General features: G+C 31.2%; 3 protein-coding genes across 5 annotated transcripts; all 3 read left to right on the top strand.

Moving 5' to 3' along the window:
* The first annotated feature begins 1,956 nt into the window (after window positions 1-1,956).
* Window positions 1,957-19,833, top strand: LOC110650734 (protein SUPPRESSOR OF npr1-1, CONSTITUTIVE 1-like). Of its 3 annotated transcripts, XM_058141612.1 has the most exons (7): window positions 12,405-12,575; window positions 13,570-14,126; window positions 15,453-15,634; window positions 16,358-16,542; window positions 16,669-16,968; window positions 17,081-18,541; window positions 18,661-19,833. In XM_058141612.1, exons 2-7 carry the CDS (start codon window positions 13,651-13,653, stop codon window positions 19,417-19,419), a joined length of 3,363 nt encoding a protein of 1,120 aa, XP_057997595.1. In that variant the 5' UTR covers window positions 12,405-12,575; window positions 13,570-13,650; the 3' UTR covers window positions 19,420-19,833. The 3 variants fall into 3 exon arrangements, with proteins under 3 accessions (XP_057997593.1, XP_057997594.1, XP_057997595.1); XM_058141610.1 differs by lacking the exon at window positions 12,405-12,575 and adding an exon at window positions 1,957-2,168 and having other exon boundaries at window positions 15,453-16,542; XM_058141611.1 differs by having other exon boundaries at window positions 12,386-12,575; window positions 15,453-16,542.
* LOC131176564 (disease resistance protein RPV1-like) lies at window positions 3,245-5,828 on the top strand. The gene is made up of 2 exons (XM_058141614.1): window positions 3,245-3,720; window positions 5,048-5,828. Exons 1-2 carry the CDS (start codon window positions 3,245-3,247, stop codon window positions 5,826-5,828), a joined length of 1,257 nt encoding a protein of 418 aa, XP_057997597.1.
* LOC131176563 (disease resistance-like protein DSC1) lies at window positions 3,639-9,011 on the top strand. The gene is made up of 5 exons (XM_058141613.1): window positions 3,639-3,720; window positions 5,952-6,136; window positions 6,263-6,562; window positions 6,675-8,135; window positions 8,277-9,011. Exons 2-5 carry the CDS (start codon window positions 6,014-6,016, stop codon window positions 9,009-9,011), a joined length of 2,619 nt encoding a protein of 872 aa, XP_057997596.1. The 5' UTR covers window positions 3,639-3,720; window positions 5,952-6,013.
* Window positions 19,834-20,286: the final 453 nt, after the last annotated feature.

Raw genomic sequence — 20,286 nt, 5'->3', positions numbered from 1 at the left:
AAAATTGTTAAAGACTCTTTAGAATTAAGCAAAAGGTAATATAAAGTTTCAGTTGAAGAAAAAAAGAAAGAAAAGTTTCAAACAATAATTGTGCACGAAAAATATTATTTTAATCATACTCAACAAATTTAGATGTTTAATGGTGTTAAAGGAAAACATAAGGTGCATTTGCTGGTTCGGAAGTGGTTGATTCCTTGTCATCTATGGGCATCTATGGGTGAATTCGATTCTTACTCATTGTATATAATTCTTTTGAGGGAATTAATTATGTATATAATTGGTGTCTAAGAATTTTTACATTTACATCTATTGGTTTAGCTGTTTTCTGTTACCGCCACGCATTGTATTGGATGGGCTAATCTCAATTTGATCCGCCAAGACCATATTTCTATTCTCTCTTTCTGTGTTCCTTTCTTTGTCTTTGGTTCACCGGTTATTAATGTTGATTTCTTTATTTCAGTTTCCCAAGAGACGAGGGAGCCTTTGCTGAATTCCAACTTGAAGTGATTTTTTTGTCATCAGTATATTGTAACAGTCCATCATGGCATCTTCCTCCATGGCATCATCAATAAAATATTAATATTTTTAAAATAAAATTTAAAATAAAATTAAATTAAACATACAATAAAAATAAATTAATAGCAATATTGTATCGTTGCTAATTGTCAAGTCTATAAAAAAAATTGAAATAGTCCAATAAATTCTCTAAAATGCGATTGAATAGTTGATTACTCCAATTTAAACCAACTTATATATATATTTAAACTTAAGTAATTTAATGAATCGTTTCAAAAAACAATATTTAATAAATATTTTAAGTTAATTTATAATTTAAAATAATTCAATTAAAATTTGTTAAGAAAATAAGTTTCAAATCTTACCCATTTAATGTATTTAAATTTAAAATTTTAATAAAAAATTTAAATAAATTTATACTTATAAGTTAATTTTATCTTATAAATATTTAAAATTTTAAACAATTACATATTTTGATTAAAATGCTTATAATTAAGGGATTGATAAATAATTGATTAAAATGCTTAGTAGTTTCATCTAATTTTTGCACATTTCTTCGTTGTGTAATTGCTTTTATTAATTGCACATTGCAATTTTTTTTTTTTTCAAAAAAGAGTTCTTAAAAAATGGTGCGATTTCTTTCTCAGATTTTTTAGTGAGAGAAAATTATGAAATTATAGATAGTGGATGAGGAAAGGAGAATGAAAGGGATGATGATCAGGTTAGGAAAATATAGGTTTTAATTTTGTTAATTTAATTTTTTTATTATTTTATTTAATTTTTATTATTAATAAAAAAAATATATTAAAAAAATTAAATAAATGGTACTCAATTTAAGGATATATAGTAACGAGATATTTAAAATTTAATTTGTAATATAAAAGTTTTAATTTTTAATAAAAAATTTCCTGAGATATTTAGTAGTTATTTTTTAATTTTTTTTACTGATAAGATATTTATTATTTTAAAATTATATATTTTTTTATTAATTTAATTTTTATTGAGAAAAATATAAATTTATTTTTCATCTACTCATAATTATAATAATTAAAATTATATATATTATTTTAAAATTTATTTACTTGAAACTATTGATTAATAAAAATATAATTTTTTAATTTAATAAATATTATATTAATATAAATAATTTAAAAATTAATTATTAAAATTCATAAAAAAATCTTATATTACTTAAATTTAAATTAAAAATTAAAAATTTATATTATAAATTAAAAATTTAGACACTTTACCGTGAAATATTTCTAAAAATTAGTGAAAGATTATAATATTAATAGATTAATATATAAAAATAATTTAGTTAAATTTTAAAAATATAAATACGGACTCAGTACTAAATGGTAATTAATAAAAATAAAATAAAATAAAATAAAATAATGCTGACCGTTTACTCGGTTAAATATCGTGAGGTTGCTCCCAAAGTCTTTGTTCTATAGTGAGAGGCACCCAATGCCTTCTTCAGCTGATGGAAGGTTGGAAGTACTTTCTCGGAGTTAGAGACAGTCACTACCCAAATTGGATTGACGAATTATCTTTCTCTCTTTCTTGTTTGCGCTATTACCTGATCGAAGCAAAAAAAAAAAAATGTTGCCTTTATGATCTTTTCACTGTAAATCAAGGTTCTAATCATCAAGGTATTCATTTTAATTCTTTGCTTTATGCATTTTTTGATCGATATGCATATTGGGTTCCTCTCTTTCTCATTTGATGGCTTTGATTTGAACTTCAACTTTAGTTTGAGCTTGGAATTCTTTTTGGGAACGGATGTGAACTTGGTTAGTTGGGTTTAATCAATCGTGTTTCAGATTAGAAAATTGTTAAGACTCTGTAGAATTTAGTAGAAGGGAATATAAAGTTTCAGTTTAAGAAAAAAAAGAAAGAAAAGTTTCAAACAATAATTGTGCACGAAAAATATTATTTTAATCATACTAAACAAATTTAGATGTTTAATGATGTTAAAGGAAAACATAAGGTGAATTTGCTGGTTCGGAAGTGGTTGATTCCTTGTTATCTATGGGTGAATTCGATTCTTACTCATATTTAGGGGTGTTAAAAAATCGCCTAAACCGCATAATTTGATTCAAACCAAGTTAATCCATAGTTAAACAGCAATTATATAAGTGTTGATGGATTGGGTTGGAATTTTTTTTTTTTTTTTATCAAACTGCATCTTTACAGATTGAATTGAATTTTTCTTATTTAAAACCATAAACTGATCCAAACTGCAAGCAATATATATTTCTATTTTTTTGGCTCTTAATCTTTCTTTCTTTTTTTTTTTTTTTATATATATATATGATTGTATTTACATGCAATTGCCTTAAAAACAATGACTATATATATATTGGAACACTTTCTTAATAGAGTTGGAAGATTCAAATTCTTTTGAGGGAATTTACTATGTATATAATTGGTGTCTAAGAATTTTTGCATTTACATCAATTGGTTTAGCTGTTTTTTTGTTACCACTATGCATTGTATTGGATGGGCTAATCTCGATCCATAAATTGTGGATTGAATAAAATAGCTCCAATTTTATCCGCCAAGACCATATTTCTATTCTCTCTTTCTGTGTTCCTTTCTTTGTCTTTTGGTTCACTGGTTATTAATGTTGATTTCTTTATTTCAGTTTCCCAAGAGACGAAGGAGCCTTTGCTGAATTCCAACTTGAAGTGATTTTTTGATCACTAGTATATTGTAACAGTCCATTATGGCATCTTCCTCCATGGCTCGAAAACGAAAGTATGATGTGTTCCTTAGCTTTAGAGGAGAGGATACCCGTGATAATTTTACTAGCCATCTCCATGATGCTTTATGTCGCAAAAAAATCAAGACCTTCATAGACAATGACCTTGAAAGGGGGGAAGAAATAACACCAGGCCTTTTGAGAACAATTGAAGAATCAATGATTTCTGTAATCATTTTCTCCAAAAATTATGCATCTTCTCCATGGTGCTTGGATGAAATGGCGAAGATACTTGAATGCAAGGAAATTTATGGTCAGACGGTTTTACCAATCTTTTACCGTGTAGATCCATCTGATGTTGAAGGACTAAGTGGCAGCTTTGGAGATGCATTTATTGTGCTTGAGAAGAACTTTAAGGAGAAAATGGAAAGGATGCCCCATTGGAGGGCTGACTTGATGAAAGTTGCCAATATATCAGGATGGGATTCCCGTGTGATAAGGTATGTGTCAATTCCTTTATGTTTTTTTTATTTTCATTTTTAAGGTTTCATAAATATAAAGGAATATTATAAAATAAACTTTGTGATATTTTTATGCAAATGTAAATGTAATTGACAATTAATTTTACAATAAAAAGCAAAATACATACATCTAAGACCCTATTTGGTATCAATTATTTTGTCTATTTTTTGTAGTTTTTGCTTGATACTGAAAAATTGTTGGAAAACAAGTAGATAAAACAAGTAAAATCCACTTTTCTAGTTTTCAAATGGTTGTAATAACATGTTTTTCACCTTTAAAGCAAAAAACAGAATGGGCACCAAATGGACTCAAAAATAGCTTTTTTGTTAGAAAAATCGTGGGTCATAATTCATGAAATCCACTTGAGTTGAGCTAGCAAACAAGTGCCATGCTTGTGTGTGTTGTCAGGTTTACATAAATGTGACTTATTACGTTTATCCCATCTCAACCATTAAATTCAAATTTAGCGGCCAAGATTTCATCTATGTAAAATCTGGCCATCCATTTCCTTCTGTGGACCAGAATGGCTTTCCTTCACCAAAAGAATATATTCTCTTTTGACTTTGTTTGTTAATTCATTAAGAAACCAAAATGTTTAATATTCCATAATTCAAGAACTAAAATGTTTGATTTCAAAAATGGAAGTATTTGAAAAAGAGGACTAGAAATGTACTTATTCAGTTTATTTTGAAACAAAACCATCAACTTTTGTTAAAGAAAATATGTTGTAACATTCCAAATTTGTTTTAAACATGGATGATGATTCCTAAACCATTGAGAAATTATGTTCAATACTGTCTTTTGGATATTGAATGACAACAATTTTTCCCCCTAAAAAAATCTTTATACTCAACAAAAGTAGTGTTTTATTTCAGAAAACAAATGAGGAACCTAGACAAAAAAAAAAAATGTATGTCTTTTCTCACTCTTTAAATTTCTGTTGAGTGATTAAACAAATGAAGGAAAATTTTGTTATATGCTTATAAATGTTTTTCCTTTTTCATATTTTTTTGCTGTGTAGAAGGCTGATGTGGGGAAAAAAGGAAGAAAATAATTGCAATTTGACTTATACGCGGCAATACCTAATTAATGGATAGAACTAATGGTGTTAATTTAACAAGGTTTCAGGACTTGATGAAAGGAAAAAAAAGGATGTGGACTTTATTGATAATAAGTGTACAATATAAGGACTTTTGATATAGTTAATTCTCTTGTTGTAAAATTGTGTGTTTAGAAGAAACCTTTCATTATTTTTTTTTTTTCTCTTTATTATACTTTTTGTCTCAGCTCTTTTAATTTTGTTAGGTCTGAGGCTAAACTTGTGAAAGAAGTTGTGGAACATATTTTGGGGAAATTGAATCATGCATCCTCAGGAGATTCAAAGGGTCTGATTGGAATAGACTCACACATTAGACTGATTAAAAATTTGTTATGCATTGGGTTGACAAGTGTTCGTATTGTAGGAATTTGGGGTATGGCTGGCATAGGTAAAACAACTATTGCTAGAGCTATTTTCAACACTCTCTCAAATCAATTTGATGCTTGCATTTTTCTTGAGAATATAAGGGAAGAATCAAAACAATTTGAGGGGCTAGGTCGTTTAAGAGAAAAGCTTCTTTCTGAATTGTTAGAGGAGGAAAATTTACGTACTATCACTCTCAATGTAGAATCTATTTTCATTAAGGACAGGATCCGCAACAAAAGGGTATTGCTTGTCCTTGATGATTTGAATGATGTGGATCAGCTAGAAGTCCTAATTGGAAGATGTGATTTTGCTTTGGGAAGTAGAGTTATTGTGACATCTAGAGATAGGCATGTTCTCGAGAATAGAGTTGATGAAACATATGAAGTTGAGGGATTAGATAATGATGAAGCTCTTCAATTGTTCAGTTTGAATGCTTTTAAGAAAAATTATCCCACTTCTGATAGATTGGAGCTATCAAATAAGGTGGTGAACTATGCTCAAGGAAACCCCTTGGCACTTAAAGTTTTGGGTTCCTTCCTGCTTTGTGAAGGAGAGAAGATTGGGAAAGCGCATTGGATAAACTTGGAAGAATTCCTCAGCCTAAAATTTTTCATATGTTGAGAATAAGTTTTGATGCGCTAGATGACGAAGAGAAAAATATATTTCTTGATATTGCATGTTTTTTCAAGGGGCAACAAATTGACTTCGTAAAGAGAATACTAAATGGTTGTGGTTTCTCAGCAGGCATTGGAATTAGTGTTCTTGTTGATAAATGCCTTATTACCATCCTAGGAAACAAGTTGGAGATGCATAACTTGCTGCAAGAATTGGCTCATGAAATTGTTCGCCAAGAATCTGTTAAAGAGTTGGGCAAGCGCAGTAGATTGTGGAGTCCTACTGATGTTTGTCAAGTGTTGACCAAAAATCTGGTGAGAGCCATATGCATGATATATATACATGTGTATATACATACATATGTATATATATATTTTTCCCCTTCATCTTTGCATATTTGTGTAACTTATGCTTTATTTTTTCTTTGTTGTGATGTTCAGGGATCTGAAAAAGTTGAGGGAATATTCTTAGACACAGCTAAAATCGGAGAAATGTACTTGAGTTCCAAAGCCTTCATGAGGATGTATAATCTTAGACTACTCAAAATCCATAATTCTATAGTTGGAAATAAGTGTAAAGTGCATCTGCCTGATGGCCTTGAGTTTCTTTCTGATGAGTTGAGGTATCTTCATTGGGATAGATATCCTCTGAGCTCTCTGACTCCCAATTTTCAAGCAGAGAATCTTGTTCAACTTAACTTGCCTAACAGCTGCGTTAAAAAACTATGGGAAGGAGTGCAGGTATTCTGTATTATTTATCTCAATTCCCTTTTCTTTCTCTACTTCTTGTCAAAAATGCATTGTAGGGTGAGTGTGTGCTAATTTGTTGTACTTAATCATATGGTTTTTGTAGAATCTTGCGAGTTTGGAAGAGATCAACCTTAGTAATTCTGAGCACTTGACCACATTTCCAGACCTCTCACAAGCCAAGAATCTTGAAAGAGTGAATTTGGATTACTGCACTAGCTTGGTGGAAGTCCCCTCTTCTATTCGGTTTCTAGACAAACTTACATTTTTGAGTATGAGATGCTGCACAAGTGTTGTGAGCCTCCCTAGTGGCATTAAATTGAGATCACTTAAGACTCTTAACCTTTCTGGCTGCACAAATCTTAGGGAGTGTCCAGAGATTTCAGAGAATATAACGTATTTAAATTTAAATGGGACTGCACTAGGACACCTTCCCAAATCAATTGGGCATCTCAGTGGACTCGTTGCACTGAATATGAAGGATTGTAAACAACTATGGGATCTTCCAGAGAGCTTGCATTTGTTGAAATTCCTTCGGACTGCCAATTTTTCTGGCTGCTCATCTATCACCAAGTTTCCGGACATTTCAACTAATATCCAATTCTTGTACTTAAGTGAAACTGGAATAGAAGAACTCCCCTCGACAATTGGTGAGCTCTCCAAACTCTCTTGTTTGGATCTGAAGAACTGTAAAAGGCTTAAGAATATTCCTTGTACCATTTCTAAGTTGGCATCACTTGAAAAGCTTATCGTCTCTGGCTGCTCAAGTATAAACAAGTTTCCAGAGGTTTCAAAAAGCATAAAGAAGTTGTTCTTATGTGGGACAGCAATAGAGGAAATTCCATCATCAATCGAGTATTGCTCTGAACTTATTGAATTGAGCATGCACAATTGCAAAAAGTTTCGTATTCTTCCAAGTTGCATTTGTAAGTTGAAATCTTTGCAAAAGCTTATTCTCTCAGGCTGCTCCATATTTGAATGTTTTCCGGAAATTTTGGAGGCAATGGGATCATTAAGATGCCTTTATTTAGATGGAACAGCCATAATGAATTTACCCTCCCCAATTGAAAATTTGACGGGGCTTTCTAGCTTGGAATTGAGAAACTGCAAAAGAATTCAAGGATTGGCAGAACTGATCTCAATTATAGACAGTTCAGGTTCACATTTACAATACCTGAGGAAGCTATATCTAACTGGTTGTGGGATGTTCTACATCCCCAACTGCATCGGCTACTTGTTCTCCCTAGAAGTATTAGATCTAAGTGGAAACTCTTTTAGTGACCTACCTCATAGCATCAGAATGCTCACAGAGCTGCAATACCTCGGTTTGAGGGATTGCAAGTGGCTACGTTCAATAACAGCACTTCCACCCCAGTTGACAAAATTAGATGCAGATAACTGTTTCTCACTCCAATCTGTGTCAATAATTGATTCGACTATAGTTGAGGGAAACATTTTTGAATTCCTTTTCACTAATTGCGGAAACTTGGATGCAGTTGCAAAGCACGACATCATGGCATATGCACTAAGAAAATTTCAGCTTTATTCAAAAAGATTGCACAATCAGGTCTCTCTCTCCTCCCTCCCCTCCCCCGCCAAACCCCACCCCAACCCACACCCCCCCCCCCCCCCCCCTCTCCTTCTTCTAATGTTTATTTATTTTAACCGACCATCTCCCATGTTAAAAATCATGATTTTTGTGGTGCAGATGCCTTCTGTGCGAGCAGGGGAATCTGGTTTTTGCTTCCCTGGAAGTAGTATTCCAAAGTGGTTCAGCCATCAAAGTTGGGGATTGTCGATGACAATCCAGCTGCCTTCACATTGGGCTAATAGTGAGTTCTTAGGTTTTGCCCTGTGTGCTGTTATTGCTTTCAACAACCAGAGCACAAACGACCTTGGTTTCCAAGTTAAATGCAGATACCATTTCAGAAATGATCATGGTGACTGCAACGATCTCTACTGCTATTTTGGTGGTTGCTATGGTAGGAATTACTGGGAGGGAGAGGATTGTGGAACAGCTCATACATTCTTTGGGTATGATCCCTTTGTGGATGTTACAAGAGATGATTGGTTTGGCAAATACAGTAAGCTTCTCGTGGAATTCTACCCTGAAGATATGAACGGTTATCCTTTAGTTTGTTCTAATGTTATCAGTTGCGGGGTTCGAATGCTTTATTCTCAAGAGAAAAGAATCTGTCGATGTTCTTTCATCGATGAGGATATTATTTCTTGGTTAAAATACAGAGTGTTGAAATTGGAGGTATTTAGACATCGCCACTTTGGGTGTTTCGACGTGATTGATCAGAAAGAGCTAGACCTTCTTATCTCGGAGATCAGTACAGATAAGTCACAGAAAGACCATGATATGGAAGAACTTATCAGCGCATGTCATGTCAGGAGTTTTTTTGGACTTAGTGAACTCTTATATTCATATCGTGTGTGAGTTCACGATGGAGGTAGGAATTTCCTCAGACTTACTTTAGAAGACCTAGTTTCTCTCTTTTGTTTTTTGTTTTCTGCAGCCGGTGGTAGTACCTCCCTTGACGGATGTGGGTGTCAACTTGGTGCCTGCAGTTTCATGGCTTGGTGATCAAACCGGCCTTCTATGTTGGCAATGTGTTCTACACACTTCACGTTTTCTGCTTTTTCTTTAAATATCGATAGTTGGCTGCTTGTTTGCGAATTCTTTTCTTTGAATATTGGATCATGTACAGGAAAATAAAAAATATTACGCAAAATAAATTTCTGCATTTAAAATTTTGAAACATGTCCAATAACAACTTTTTTGTTTCGAAATATCAATTTTTAGAGGAAAAAATAAATAAATGTGAGAGTTTTAAATTTTAAAAAATATATAATTGCAAGATAAATTATAAAAATTTAAAAAATGTGATTTTTTTTTTAATAAGATTGGGCGTGTTCCTATTTGGAAAAATGTCAGTAGTTAGGGCTTTTTATAGTCTTGCTACAAACAATAGCCATTTGGAACATTAAAAGTAGTTAGTTATTTTTGTTTATGTGCAAACCCTATAAGATATTAGCTAATTACCTTTATACGTAATATTGTTTCTGTGAAAAATAGATTTTCAAAATTAGATAAATAACGTGCTATATATAGAGGATTCTTTACTTAGCTCTGTTGGATCTAGTCTTTGCACTAATCTTAAGAGTATTGCACAACGTTCAGTGTATTGTTATATCATTCAACAAGAGCAGAAAAATTACACATAGAATGTCATATTAACTGGCAATTTCAAGAGTGCACATCACTGCAGCATTAAAAATAAAAAAATTGGCAAGAGAGCGTAGGGAATTTGTTTACATAGAGCATCCACAATATTGCACGTAGATTATCATAATCTGATTAGTACAAGGTAAGTAAGCAGGCTGGAAAAAGGATAAAGATTTTTGAAACTAAAAATTTGAAAATGATTCCACAATTCAATTAAATAAGAAAAATATTTGTATTAAGTCAATAAAATTATTTTATGATAATATAATTGTAAACACATATAAATAATATAGAATAATATAAATAATTTAATATATAAATAATGTAGTTGACTAAATCTATTTAAAAATAATTAATAAGTTGCAGACCAAGGATTTTTTTTTAATTGAGAAAGAGACATAATATAAGCAATTGTGTATTATTTTTTTATGTCAAATTATTTTTATTGTCACACACCCAAAAATAATAATTTAATTAATAAACTTTAATTTAATTGTATTGGATTTTTTTAAAATTTATGAAATTAAAGTTTGAATTTTAATTAAAAACACATTAAATAGGTTTAAAAACATTTGAGGCTCTAGTTGTTTATTTTTTTTAGCATAGTGATAGCAATGGGTCCTAAAATAATAATTCAAAAGATAAATATAATATAATTTTAAATTTTAGATATTAAAATATAATTTAACTTATTAAGTTAAAGACTAAAATACAATGAAAAATGTATAATTTTATAGTAAACCTCCATTTGTTTTGCAGTGAAAAAAAAAATAAAGACTAAAACATAAAGTAATAATGTATAATTTAAAAGGTTAAAGAATGCAATAAATTATATGCAATTTAAGCGTTCTAATATTCTAACACATTTTGAGGCAATCTAATATATACTTAAAAAAAATATTATTTTAAATAGCATTTTTATAAGAAATCTAAAATATCTTAAAAAATTCATTGGATTAGTAGTTTCTAAGCATCTAAACTGACACATTTGATGCGTATGAAATTGTTTTTTTAATTGACCATTTCTTTATTAAATACCTTTGAAATTGCTTTTTTTAATTGAATTTTTTTTCTTAAACAAACACTAATTTGATGGATAATTTCAAATTTACATTAAAGTTATAAAATAATTTTTAAAAATATATTATTATAACAATTAATCCGGCTTTCTCTTATCTCTCTTTTATTTATTTTTATACAAAATCATTTTTTTCCATTCTTCAAGCTTCCAATCATTTTCAAATCATCTCCTAATACATCATTAACCTTCAATTCACCACAAAAACCTATTAAAAATATCAAAATTTTAAAAATCAAATATAAAATAATTAAAATTGACAATTTAACAAAAATAAAACTAAAAATATATAAAGTATTTAATTATAAAGAGAAAATAAATACAAAACTACTCTAAATTACTTATATAAAATGAGTGTAACAAGAAAGGGAGAATTTCCTTTTGTTCTTTTAATTATCATGCCTTGGTTAATTATTAGGCTCGTGCAATGTCCAAATGTCATGATATTGTAGAATTAGTTTTAGTTTATTTTGAATTAAAAAATTGTATTTTCTAAGTTCATGTTGTTAATAAATTTATTTATATATATATAAAAACATAAAATGTGTTGAATTGATAATTTAGTTATATGTTATTTGAATTATATAAAAATATTTAAATAATGTTATATTTTTTAAGTAAATATTGAGTATAATAATAAAATATTTCAATAATTTAAAATAAAATAAATTAATAAGATATATCTCATTCTCCTCAAAACAGTGAAACTCAAATTTGAATACGTTAAATTAATTAAAGAAAATTTAAAATTAAAAAGTAAAAAAAAAACTCACAATAATTTAACATTAGAAAATATAGGTGTTCGAAATAAAAATGAAGTATCACTAATATCGCTGCCAGTTGTCAAATCCTGTGGGTGCAGCGTGCCAAACACCATCTGTAGCATTCAATTTAGAATTTCATTTTTTTTAATAAAATATTACTATTTTTAAAATAAAATTTAAAATAAAATTAAAATAAACATACAATCAAAATAAATTAATTTAAGGATATATAGTAATGAGATATTTAAAATTTAATTTGTAATATAAAAGTTTTAATTTTCAATAAAAAATTTTCTGTGATATTTAGTAGTTATTTTTTAATTTTTTTTACTGATAAGATATTTATTATATTAAAATTATATATTTTTAATTAATTTAATTTTTATTGAGAAAAGTATAAATTTATTTTTCATCTACTTATAATTATAATAATTAAAATTGTATATATCATTTTAAAAGTTATTTACTTGAAATTATTAATTAATAAAAATATAATTTTTTAATTTAATAAATATTATATTAATATAAATAATTTAAAAATTAATTATTAAAATTCATAAAAAAATCTTATATTACTTAAGTTTAAATTAAATTTTAAAAATATAAATACCGACTCAGTACTAAATGGTAATTAATAAAAATAAAATAAAATAAAATAAAATAATATAATATAATGCTGACCGTTTACTCGGTTTAATATTGTGAGGTTGCTCCCAAAGTCTTTGTTCGATAGTGAGAGGCACCCAATGCCTACTTCCGCTGATGGAAGATTGGAAGTACTTTCTCGGAGTTAGAGACAGTCACTACCCAAATTGGATTGACGAATTATCTTTCTCTTTTTCTTGTTTGCGCTATTACCTGATCGAAGCAAAAAAAAAAAAAAATGTTGCCTTTATGATCTTTTCACTGTAAATCAAGCTTCTAATCATCAAGGTATTCATTTTAACTCTTTGCTTTATGCATTTTTTGATCGATATGCATATTGGGTTCCTCTCTTTCTCATTTGATGGCTTTGATTTGAACTTCAACTTTAGTTTGAGCTTGGAATTCTTTTTGGGAAGGGATGTGAAGTTGGGTAGTTGGGTTTAATCAATCGTGTTTCAGATTAGAAAATTGTTAAGACTCTGTAGAATTTAGTAGAAGGGAATATAAAGTTTCAGTTTAAGAAAAAAAAGAAAGAAAAGTTTCAAACAATAATTGGGCACGAAAAATATTATTTTAATCATACTAAACAAATTTAGATGTTTAATGATGTTAAAGGAAAACATAAGGTGAATTTGCTGGTTCGGAAGTGGTTGATTCCTTGTCATCTATGGGATTCTTTCTCATATTTAGGGGTGTTAAAAAATCGCCTAAACCGCATAATTTGATTCAAACCAAGTTAATCCATAGTTAAACAGCAATTATATAAGTGTTGATGGATTGGGTTGGAATTTTTTTTTTATCAAACTGCATTTTTGCAGATTGAATTGAATTTTTCTTATTTAAAACCATAAACTGATCCAAACTGCAAGCAATATATATTTCTATTTTTTTGGCTCTTAATCTTTCTTTTCTTTTTTTTTTTTTATATATATATGATTGTATTTACATGCAATTGCTTTAAAAACAATGACTATATATATATATATATATATATATATTGGAACACTTTCTTGATAGAGTTGGAAGATTCAAATTCTTTTGAGGGAATTTACTATGTATATAATTGGTGTCTAAGAATTTTTGCATTTACATCAATTGGTTTAGATGTTTTTTTGTTACCACTATGCATTGTATTGGATGGGCTAATCTCGTTCCATAAATTGTGGATTGAATAAAATAGCTCCAATTTGATCCGCCAAGACCATATTTCTATTCTCTCTTTCTGTGTTCCTTTCTTTGTCTTTTGGTTCACTGGTTATTAATGTTGATTTCTTTATTTTAGTTTCCCAGGAGACGAGGGAGCCTTTGCTGAATTCCAACTTGAAGTGATTTTTTGGTCACCAGTATATTGTAACAGTCCATTATGGCATCTTCCTCCATGGCTCGAAAACAAAAGTATGATGTGTTCCTTAGCTTTAGAGGAGAGGATACCCGTGATAATTTTACTAGCCATCTCTATGATGCTTTATGTCGCAAAAAAATCAAGACCTTCATAGACAATGACCTTGAAAGAGGGGAAGAAATAACACCAGGCCTTTTGAGAACAATTGAAGAATCAATGATTTCTGTAATCATTTTCTCCAAAAATTATGCATCTTCTCCATGGTGCTTGGATGAAATGGCAAAGATACTTGAATGCAAGGAAATTTATGGTCAGACGGTTTTACCAATCTTTTACCATGTAGATCCATCTGATGTTGAAGGACTAAGTGGCAGCTTTGGAGATGCATTTATTGAGCTTGAAAAGAACTTTAAGGAGAAAATGGAAAGGATGCCCCATTGGAGGGCTGACTTGATGAAAGTTGCCAGTATATCAGGATGGGATTCCCGTGTGATAAGGTATGTGTCAATTCCTTTATATGTTTTTTATTTTCATTTTTAAGGTTTCATAAATATAAAGGAATATTATAAAATAAACTTTGTGGTATTTTTATGCAAATGTAAATGTAATTGACAATTAATTTTACAATAGAAAGCAAAATACATACATCTAAGATCCTATTTGGTATCAATTATTTTGTCTATTTTTTGTTGTTTTTGCTTGATACTGAAAAATTGTTGGAAAACAAGTAGATAAAACAAGTAAAATCCACTTTTCTAGTTTTCAAATGGTTGTAATAATATGTTTTTCACCTTTAAAGCAAAAAACAGAATGGGCACCAAATGGACTCAGAAATAGCTTTTTTGTTAGTAAAATCATGGGTCGTAATTCATGAAATCCACTCGAGTTGAGCTAGCAAACAAGTGCCATGCTTGTGTGTGTTGTCAGGTTTACATAAATGTGACTTATTACGTTTATCCCATCTCAACCATTAAATTCAAATTTAGTGGCCGAGATTTCATCATGTAAAATCTGTCCATCCATTTCCTTCTGTGGACCAGAATGGATTTACTTCACCAAAAGAATATATTCTCTTTTGACTTTGTTTGTTAATTCATTAAGAAATCAAAATGTTTAATATTCCATAATTCAAGAACTAAAATGTTTGATTTCAAAAATGGAAGTATTTGAAAAAGAGGACTGGAAATGTACTTATTCAGTTTATTTTGAAACAAAACCATCAACTTTTGTTAAAGAAAATATGTTGTAACATTCCAAATTTGTTTTAAACATAGATGATGATTCCTAAACCATTGAGAAATTATGTTCAATACTGTCTTTTGGATATTGAATGACAACAATTTTTCCCCCTAAAAAAATCTTTATACTCAACAAAAATAGTGTTTTATTTCAGAAAACAAATGAGGAACCTAGACCAAAAAAAAAAATGTATGTCTTTTCTCACTCTTTAAATTTCATGAGTGATTAAACATATGCAGGAAAATTTTTTTATATGCTTATAAATGTTTTTCCTTTTTCATATTTTTTTGCTGTGTAGAAGGCTGATGTGGGGAAAAAAGGAAGAAAATAATTGCAATTTGACTTATACGCGGCAATACCTAATTAATGGATAGAACTAATGGTGTTAATTTAACAAGGTTTCAGGACTTGATGAAAGGAAAAAAAAAAAGGATCTGGACTTTATTGATTATAAGTGTACAATATAAGGACTTTTGATGTAGTTAATTCTCTTGTTGTAAAATTGTGTGTTTAGAATAAACCTTTCATTAATTTTTTTTTTCTCTTTATTATACTTTTTGTCTCAGCTCTTTTAATTTTGTTAGGTCTGAGGCTAAACTTGTGAAAGAAGTTGTGGAACATATTTTGGGGAAATTGAATCATGCATCCTCAGGAGATTCAAAGGGTCTGATTGGAATAGACTCACACATTAGACTGATTAAAAATTTGTTATGCATTGGGTTGACAAGTGTTCGTATTGTAGGAATTTGGGGTATGGCTGGCATAGGTAAAACAACTATTGCTAGAGCTATTTTCAACACTCTCTCAAATCAATTTGATGCTTGCATTTTTCTTGAGAATATAAGGGAAGAATCAAAACAATTTGAGGGGCTAGGTCGTTTAAGAGAAAAGCTTCTTTCTGAATTGTTAGAGGAGGAAAATTTACGTACTATCACTCTCAATGTAGAATCTATTTTCATTAAGGACAGGATCCGCAACAAAAGGGTATTGCTTGTCCTTGATGATTTGAATGATGTGGATCAGCTAGAAGTCCTAATTGGAAGATGTGATTTTGCTTTGGGAAGTAGAGTTATTGTGACATCTAGAGATAGGCATGTTCTCGAGAATAGAGTTGATAAAACATATGAAGTTGAGGGATTAGATAATGATGAAGCTCTTCAATTGTTCAGTTTGAATGCTTTTAAGAAAAATTATCCCACTTCTGATAGATTGGAGCTATCAAATAAGGTGGTGAACTATGCTCAAGGAAACCCCTTGGCACTTAAAGTTTTGGGTTCCTTCCTGTTTGACAGAAGGAGAGAAGATTGGGAAAGCGCATTGGATAAACTTGGAAGAATTCCTCAGCCTAAAATTTTTCATATGTTGAGAATAAGTTTTGATGCGCTAGATGACGAAGAGAAAAATATATTTCTTGATATTGCATGTTTTTTCAAGGGGCAACAAATTGACTTCGTAAAGAGAATACTAAATGGTTGTGGTTTCTCAGCAGGCATTGGAATTAGTGTTCTTGTTGATAAATGCCTTATTACCATCCTAGGAAACAAGTTGGAGATGCATAACTTGCTGCAAGAATTGGCTCATGAAATTGTTCGCCAAGAATCTGTTAAAGAGTTGGGCAAGCGCAGTAGATTGTGGAGTCCTACTGATGTTTGTCAAGTGTTGACCAAAAATCTGGTGAGAGCCATATGCATGATATATATACATATGTATATACATACATATGTATATATATATTTTTCCCCTTCATCTTTGCATATTTGTGTAACTTATGCTTTATTTTTTCTTTGTTGTGATGTTCAGGGATCTGAAAAAGTTGAGGGAATATTCTTAGACACAGCTAAAATCGGAGAAATGTACTTGAGTTCCAAAGCCTTCATGAGGATGTATAATCTTAGACTACTCAAAATCCATAATTCTATAGTTGGAAATAGGTGTAAAGTGCATCTGCCTGATGGCCTTGAGTTTCTTTCTGATGAGTTGAGGTATCTTCATTGGGATAGATATCCTCTGAGCTCTCTGACGCCCAATTTTCAAGCAGAGAATCTTGTTCAACTTAACTTGCCTAACAGCTGCGTTAAAAAACTATGGGAAGGAGTGCAGGTATTCTGTATTATTTATCTCAATTCCCTTTTTTTCCCTACTTCTTGTCAAAAATGCATTGTAGGGTGAGTGTGTGCTAATTTGTTGTACTTAATCATATGGTTTTTTGTAGAATCTTGCGAGTTTGGAAGAGATCAGCCTTAGTAATTCTGAGCACTTGACCACATTTCCAGACCTCTCACAAGCCAAGAATCTTGAAAGAGTGAATTTGGATTACTGCACTAGCTTGGTGGAAGTCCCCTCTTCTATTCGGTTTCTAGACAAACTTACATTTTTGAGTATGAGATGCTGCACAAGTGTTGTGAGCCTCCCTAGTGGCATTAAATTGAGATCACTTAAGACTCTTAACCTTTCCGGCTGCACAAATCTTAGGGAGTGTCCAGAGATTTCAGAGAATATAACGTATTTAAATTTAAATGGGACTGCAATAGTACACCTTTCCAAATCAATTGGGCATCTCAGTGGACTCGTTGCACTAAATATGAAGGATTGTAAACAAATGTGGGATCTTCCAGAGAGCTTGCATTTGTTGAAATTCCTTCGGACTACCAATTTTTCTGGCTGCTCATCTATCACCAAGTTTCCGGACATTTCAACTAATATCCAATTCTTGTACTTAAGTGAAACTGGAATAGAAGAACTCCCCTCGGCAATTGGTGAGCTCTCCAAACTCTCTTGTTTGGATCTGAAGAACTGTAAAAGGCTTAAGAATATTCCTTGTACCATTTCTAAGTTGGCATCACTTGAAAAGCTTATTGTCTCTGGCTGCTCAAGTATAAACAAGTTTCCAGAGGTTTCAAAAAGCATAAAGAAGTTGTTCTTATGTGGGACAGCAATAGAGGAAATTCCATCATCAATCGAGTATTGCTCTGAACTCGTTGAATTGAGCATGCAAAATTGCAAAAAGTTTCGTATTCTTCCAAGTTGCATTTGTAAGTTGAAATCTTTGCAAAAGCTTATTCTCTCAGGCTGCTCCATATTTGAATGTTTTCCGGAAATTTTGGAGGCAATGGGATCATTAAGATGCCTTTATTTAGATGGAACAGCCATGATGAATTTACCCTCCCCAATTGAAAATTTAAAGGGGCTTTCTAGCTTGGAATTGAGAAACTGCAAAAGAATTCAAGGATTGGCAGAACTGATGTCAATTATAGACAGTTCAGGTTCACATTTACAATACCTGAGGAAGCTATATCTAACTGGTTGTGGGATGGTCTACATCCCTGACTGCATCGGCTACTTGTTCTCACTAGAAGTATTAGATCTGAGTGGAAACTCTTTTTGTCACCTACCTTGTAGCATCACAATGCTCACAGAGCTGCAATACCTCGGTTTGAGGGATTGCAAGTTGCTACGTTCAATAACAGCACTTCCACCCCAGTTGACAAAATTAGATGCAGATAACTGTTTCTCACTCCAATCTGTGTCAATAATTGATTCGACTATAGTCGAGGGAAACATTTTTGAATTCCTTTTCACTAATTGCGGAAACTTGCATGCAGTTGGAAAGCACAACATCATGACATATGCACTAACAAAATTTCAGCTTTATTCAAAAAGATTGCACAATCAGGTCTCTCTCTCCTCCATCCCCTCGCCCCCAAACCCCCACCGCCCCACCCCCTTCTTCTAATGTTTATTTATTTTAACCGACCATCTCCCATGTTAAAAATCATGATTTTTGTGGTGCAGATGCCTTCTGTGCGAGCAGGGGAATCTGGTTTTTGCTTCCCTGGAAGTAGTATTCCAAAGTGGTTCAGCCATCAAAGTTGGGGATTGTCCATGACAATCCAGCTGCCTTCACATTGGGCTAACAGTGAGTTCTTAGGTTTTGCCCTGTGTGCTGTTATTGCTTTTAACAACCAGAGCACAAACGACCTTGGTTTCCAAGTTAAATGCAGATACCATTTCAGAAATGATCATGGTGACTGCAACGATCTCTACTGCTATTTTGGTGGTTGCTATGGTAGGAATTATTGGGAGGGAGAGGATTGTGGAACAGCTCATACATTCTTTGGGTATGATCCCTTTGTGGATGTTACAAGAGATGATTGGTTTGGCAAATACAGTAAGCTTCTCGTGGAATTCCACCCTGAAGATATGAACGGTTATCGTTTAGTTTGTTCTAATGTTATCAGTTGCGGGGTTCGAATGCTTTATGCTCAAGAGGAAAGATTCTGTCAATGTTCTTTCATCAATCGACATGTTGAGGCATGGTCCAAAACTGAGGGTCCTATGTGGTACGATGAGGAAAACATGGGACCTTTTTCTTGGTTAAAATCCAGTGTGTTGAAATTGAAGGTATTTAGACATCGCCACTTTGGGTGTTTCGACGTGATTGATCAGAAAGAGCTAGACCTTCTTATCTCGGAGATCAGTACAGATAAGTCACAGAAACACTATGATATGGAAGAACTTATCAGCGCATGTCAATTCAACGAGTTTATGTGAACTTAGTGAACTCTTATATTCAAATGGGGAAAATAATGCACTAATTTAAAGCATAATGAATTGAAAATTTTCATCATTCATATCGTATGTGAGTTCACGATGGAGGTAGGAATTTCCTCAGACTTACTTTAGAAGACCTAGTTTCTCTCCTTTGGTTTTTGTTTTCTGCAGCCGGTGGCAGTACCTCCCTTGACGGATGTGGGTGTCAACTTGGCGCCTGCAGTTTCATGGCTTGGTGATCAAACTGGCCTTCTACGTTGGCAATGTGTTCTACACACTTTACGTTTTCTGCTTTTTCTTTAAATATCGATAGTTGGCTGCTTGTTTGCGAATTCTTTTTTTGGAATATTGGATCATGTATAGGAAAATAAAAAATATTACGCAAAATAAAGTTCTGCATTTAAAATTTTGAAACATGTCCAATAACAACTTTTTTGTTTCGAAATATCAACTTTGAGAGGAAAAAGTAAATAAATGTGAGAGTTTAAAATTTTAAAAAATATATAATTGCAAGATAAATTATAAAAATTTAAAAAATGTGATTTTTTTTTTTAATAAGATTGGGCTGTTCCTATTTGGAAAATGTATCACTCTAAACTATTTTATTACGTTCAGACTGATTTTCTCCCTTTCTAACTATTTTATTTCCAAATAGCTTTCATCAAGTGAAAAATAGCAGTAGTTGGGGCTTTTTATAGTCTTGCTGCAAACAATAGCCATTTGGAACATTAAAAGTAGTTAGTTATTTTTGTTTATGTGCAAAGCCGATAAGATATTAGCTAATTATCTTTACGTAATATTGTTTCTGTGAAAAATAGGTTTTCAAAATTAGGTAAATACCGTGCTATATATAGGGAATTCTTTACT

The sequence above is a fragment of the Hevea brasiliensis genome, unplaced genomic scaffold (assembly GCF_030052815.1).
Source record: "Hevea brasiliensis isolate MT/VB/25A 57/8 unplaced genomic scaffold, ASM3005281v1 Scaf166, whole genome shotgun sequence".
Taxonomy (NCBI): Eukaryota; Viridiplantae; Streptophyta; class Magnoliopsida; order Malpighiales; family Euphorbiaceae; genus Hevea; species Hevea brasiliensis.
Note: the sequence above shows the minus strand (reverse complement) of the source record. Positions and strands in the feature narration are given on the sequence as shown.

Bases quoted from the DNA above. Each gene is read 5' to 3' on its own strand.
- LOC110650734 (XM_058141610.1), top strand. From the start codon at position 13,651: ATGGCATCTTCCTCCATGGCTCGAAAACAAAAGTATGATGTGTTCCTT. The intron at 14,127-15,452 runs GTATGTGTCAAT...TAATTTTGTTAG, and splicing joins TGGGATTCCCGTGTGATAAG to GTCTGAGGCTAAACTTGTGA. The intron at 16,969-17,080 runs GTATTCTGTATT...GGTTTTTTGTAG, and splicing joins AACTATGGGAAGGAGTGCAG to AATCTTGCGAGTTTGGAAGA.
- LOC131176563 (XM_058141613.1), top strand. From the start codon at position 6,014: ATGCATAACTTGCTGCAAGAATTGGCTCATGAAATTGTTCGCCAAGAA. The intron at 6,137-6,262 runs GTGAGAGCCATA...TGTGATGTTCAG, and splicing joins AAGTGTTGACCAAAAATCTG to GGATCTGAAAAAGTTGAGGG. The intron at 8,136-8,276 runs GTCTCTCTCTCC...TTTGTGGTGCAG, and splicing joins CAAAAAGATTGCACAATCAG to ATGCCTTCTGTGCGAGCAGG.
- LOC131176564 (XM_058141614.1), top strand. From the start codon at position 3,245: ATGGCATCTTCCTCCATGGCTCGAAAACGAAAGTATGATGTGTTCCTT. The intron at 3,721-5,047 runs GTATGTGTCAAT...TAATTTTGTTAG, and splicing joins TGGGATTCCCGTGTGATAAG to GTCTGAGGCTAAACTTGTGA.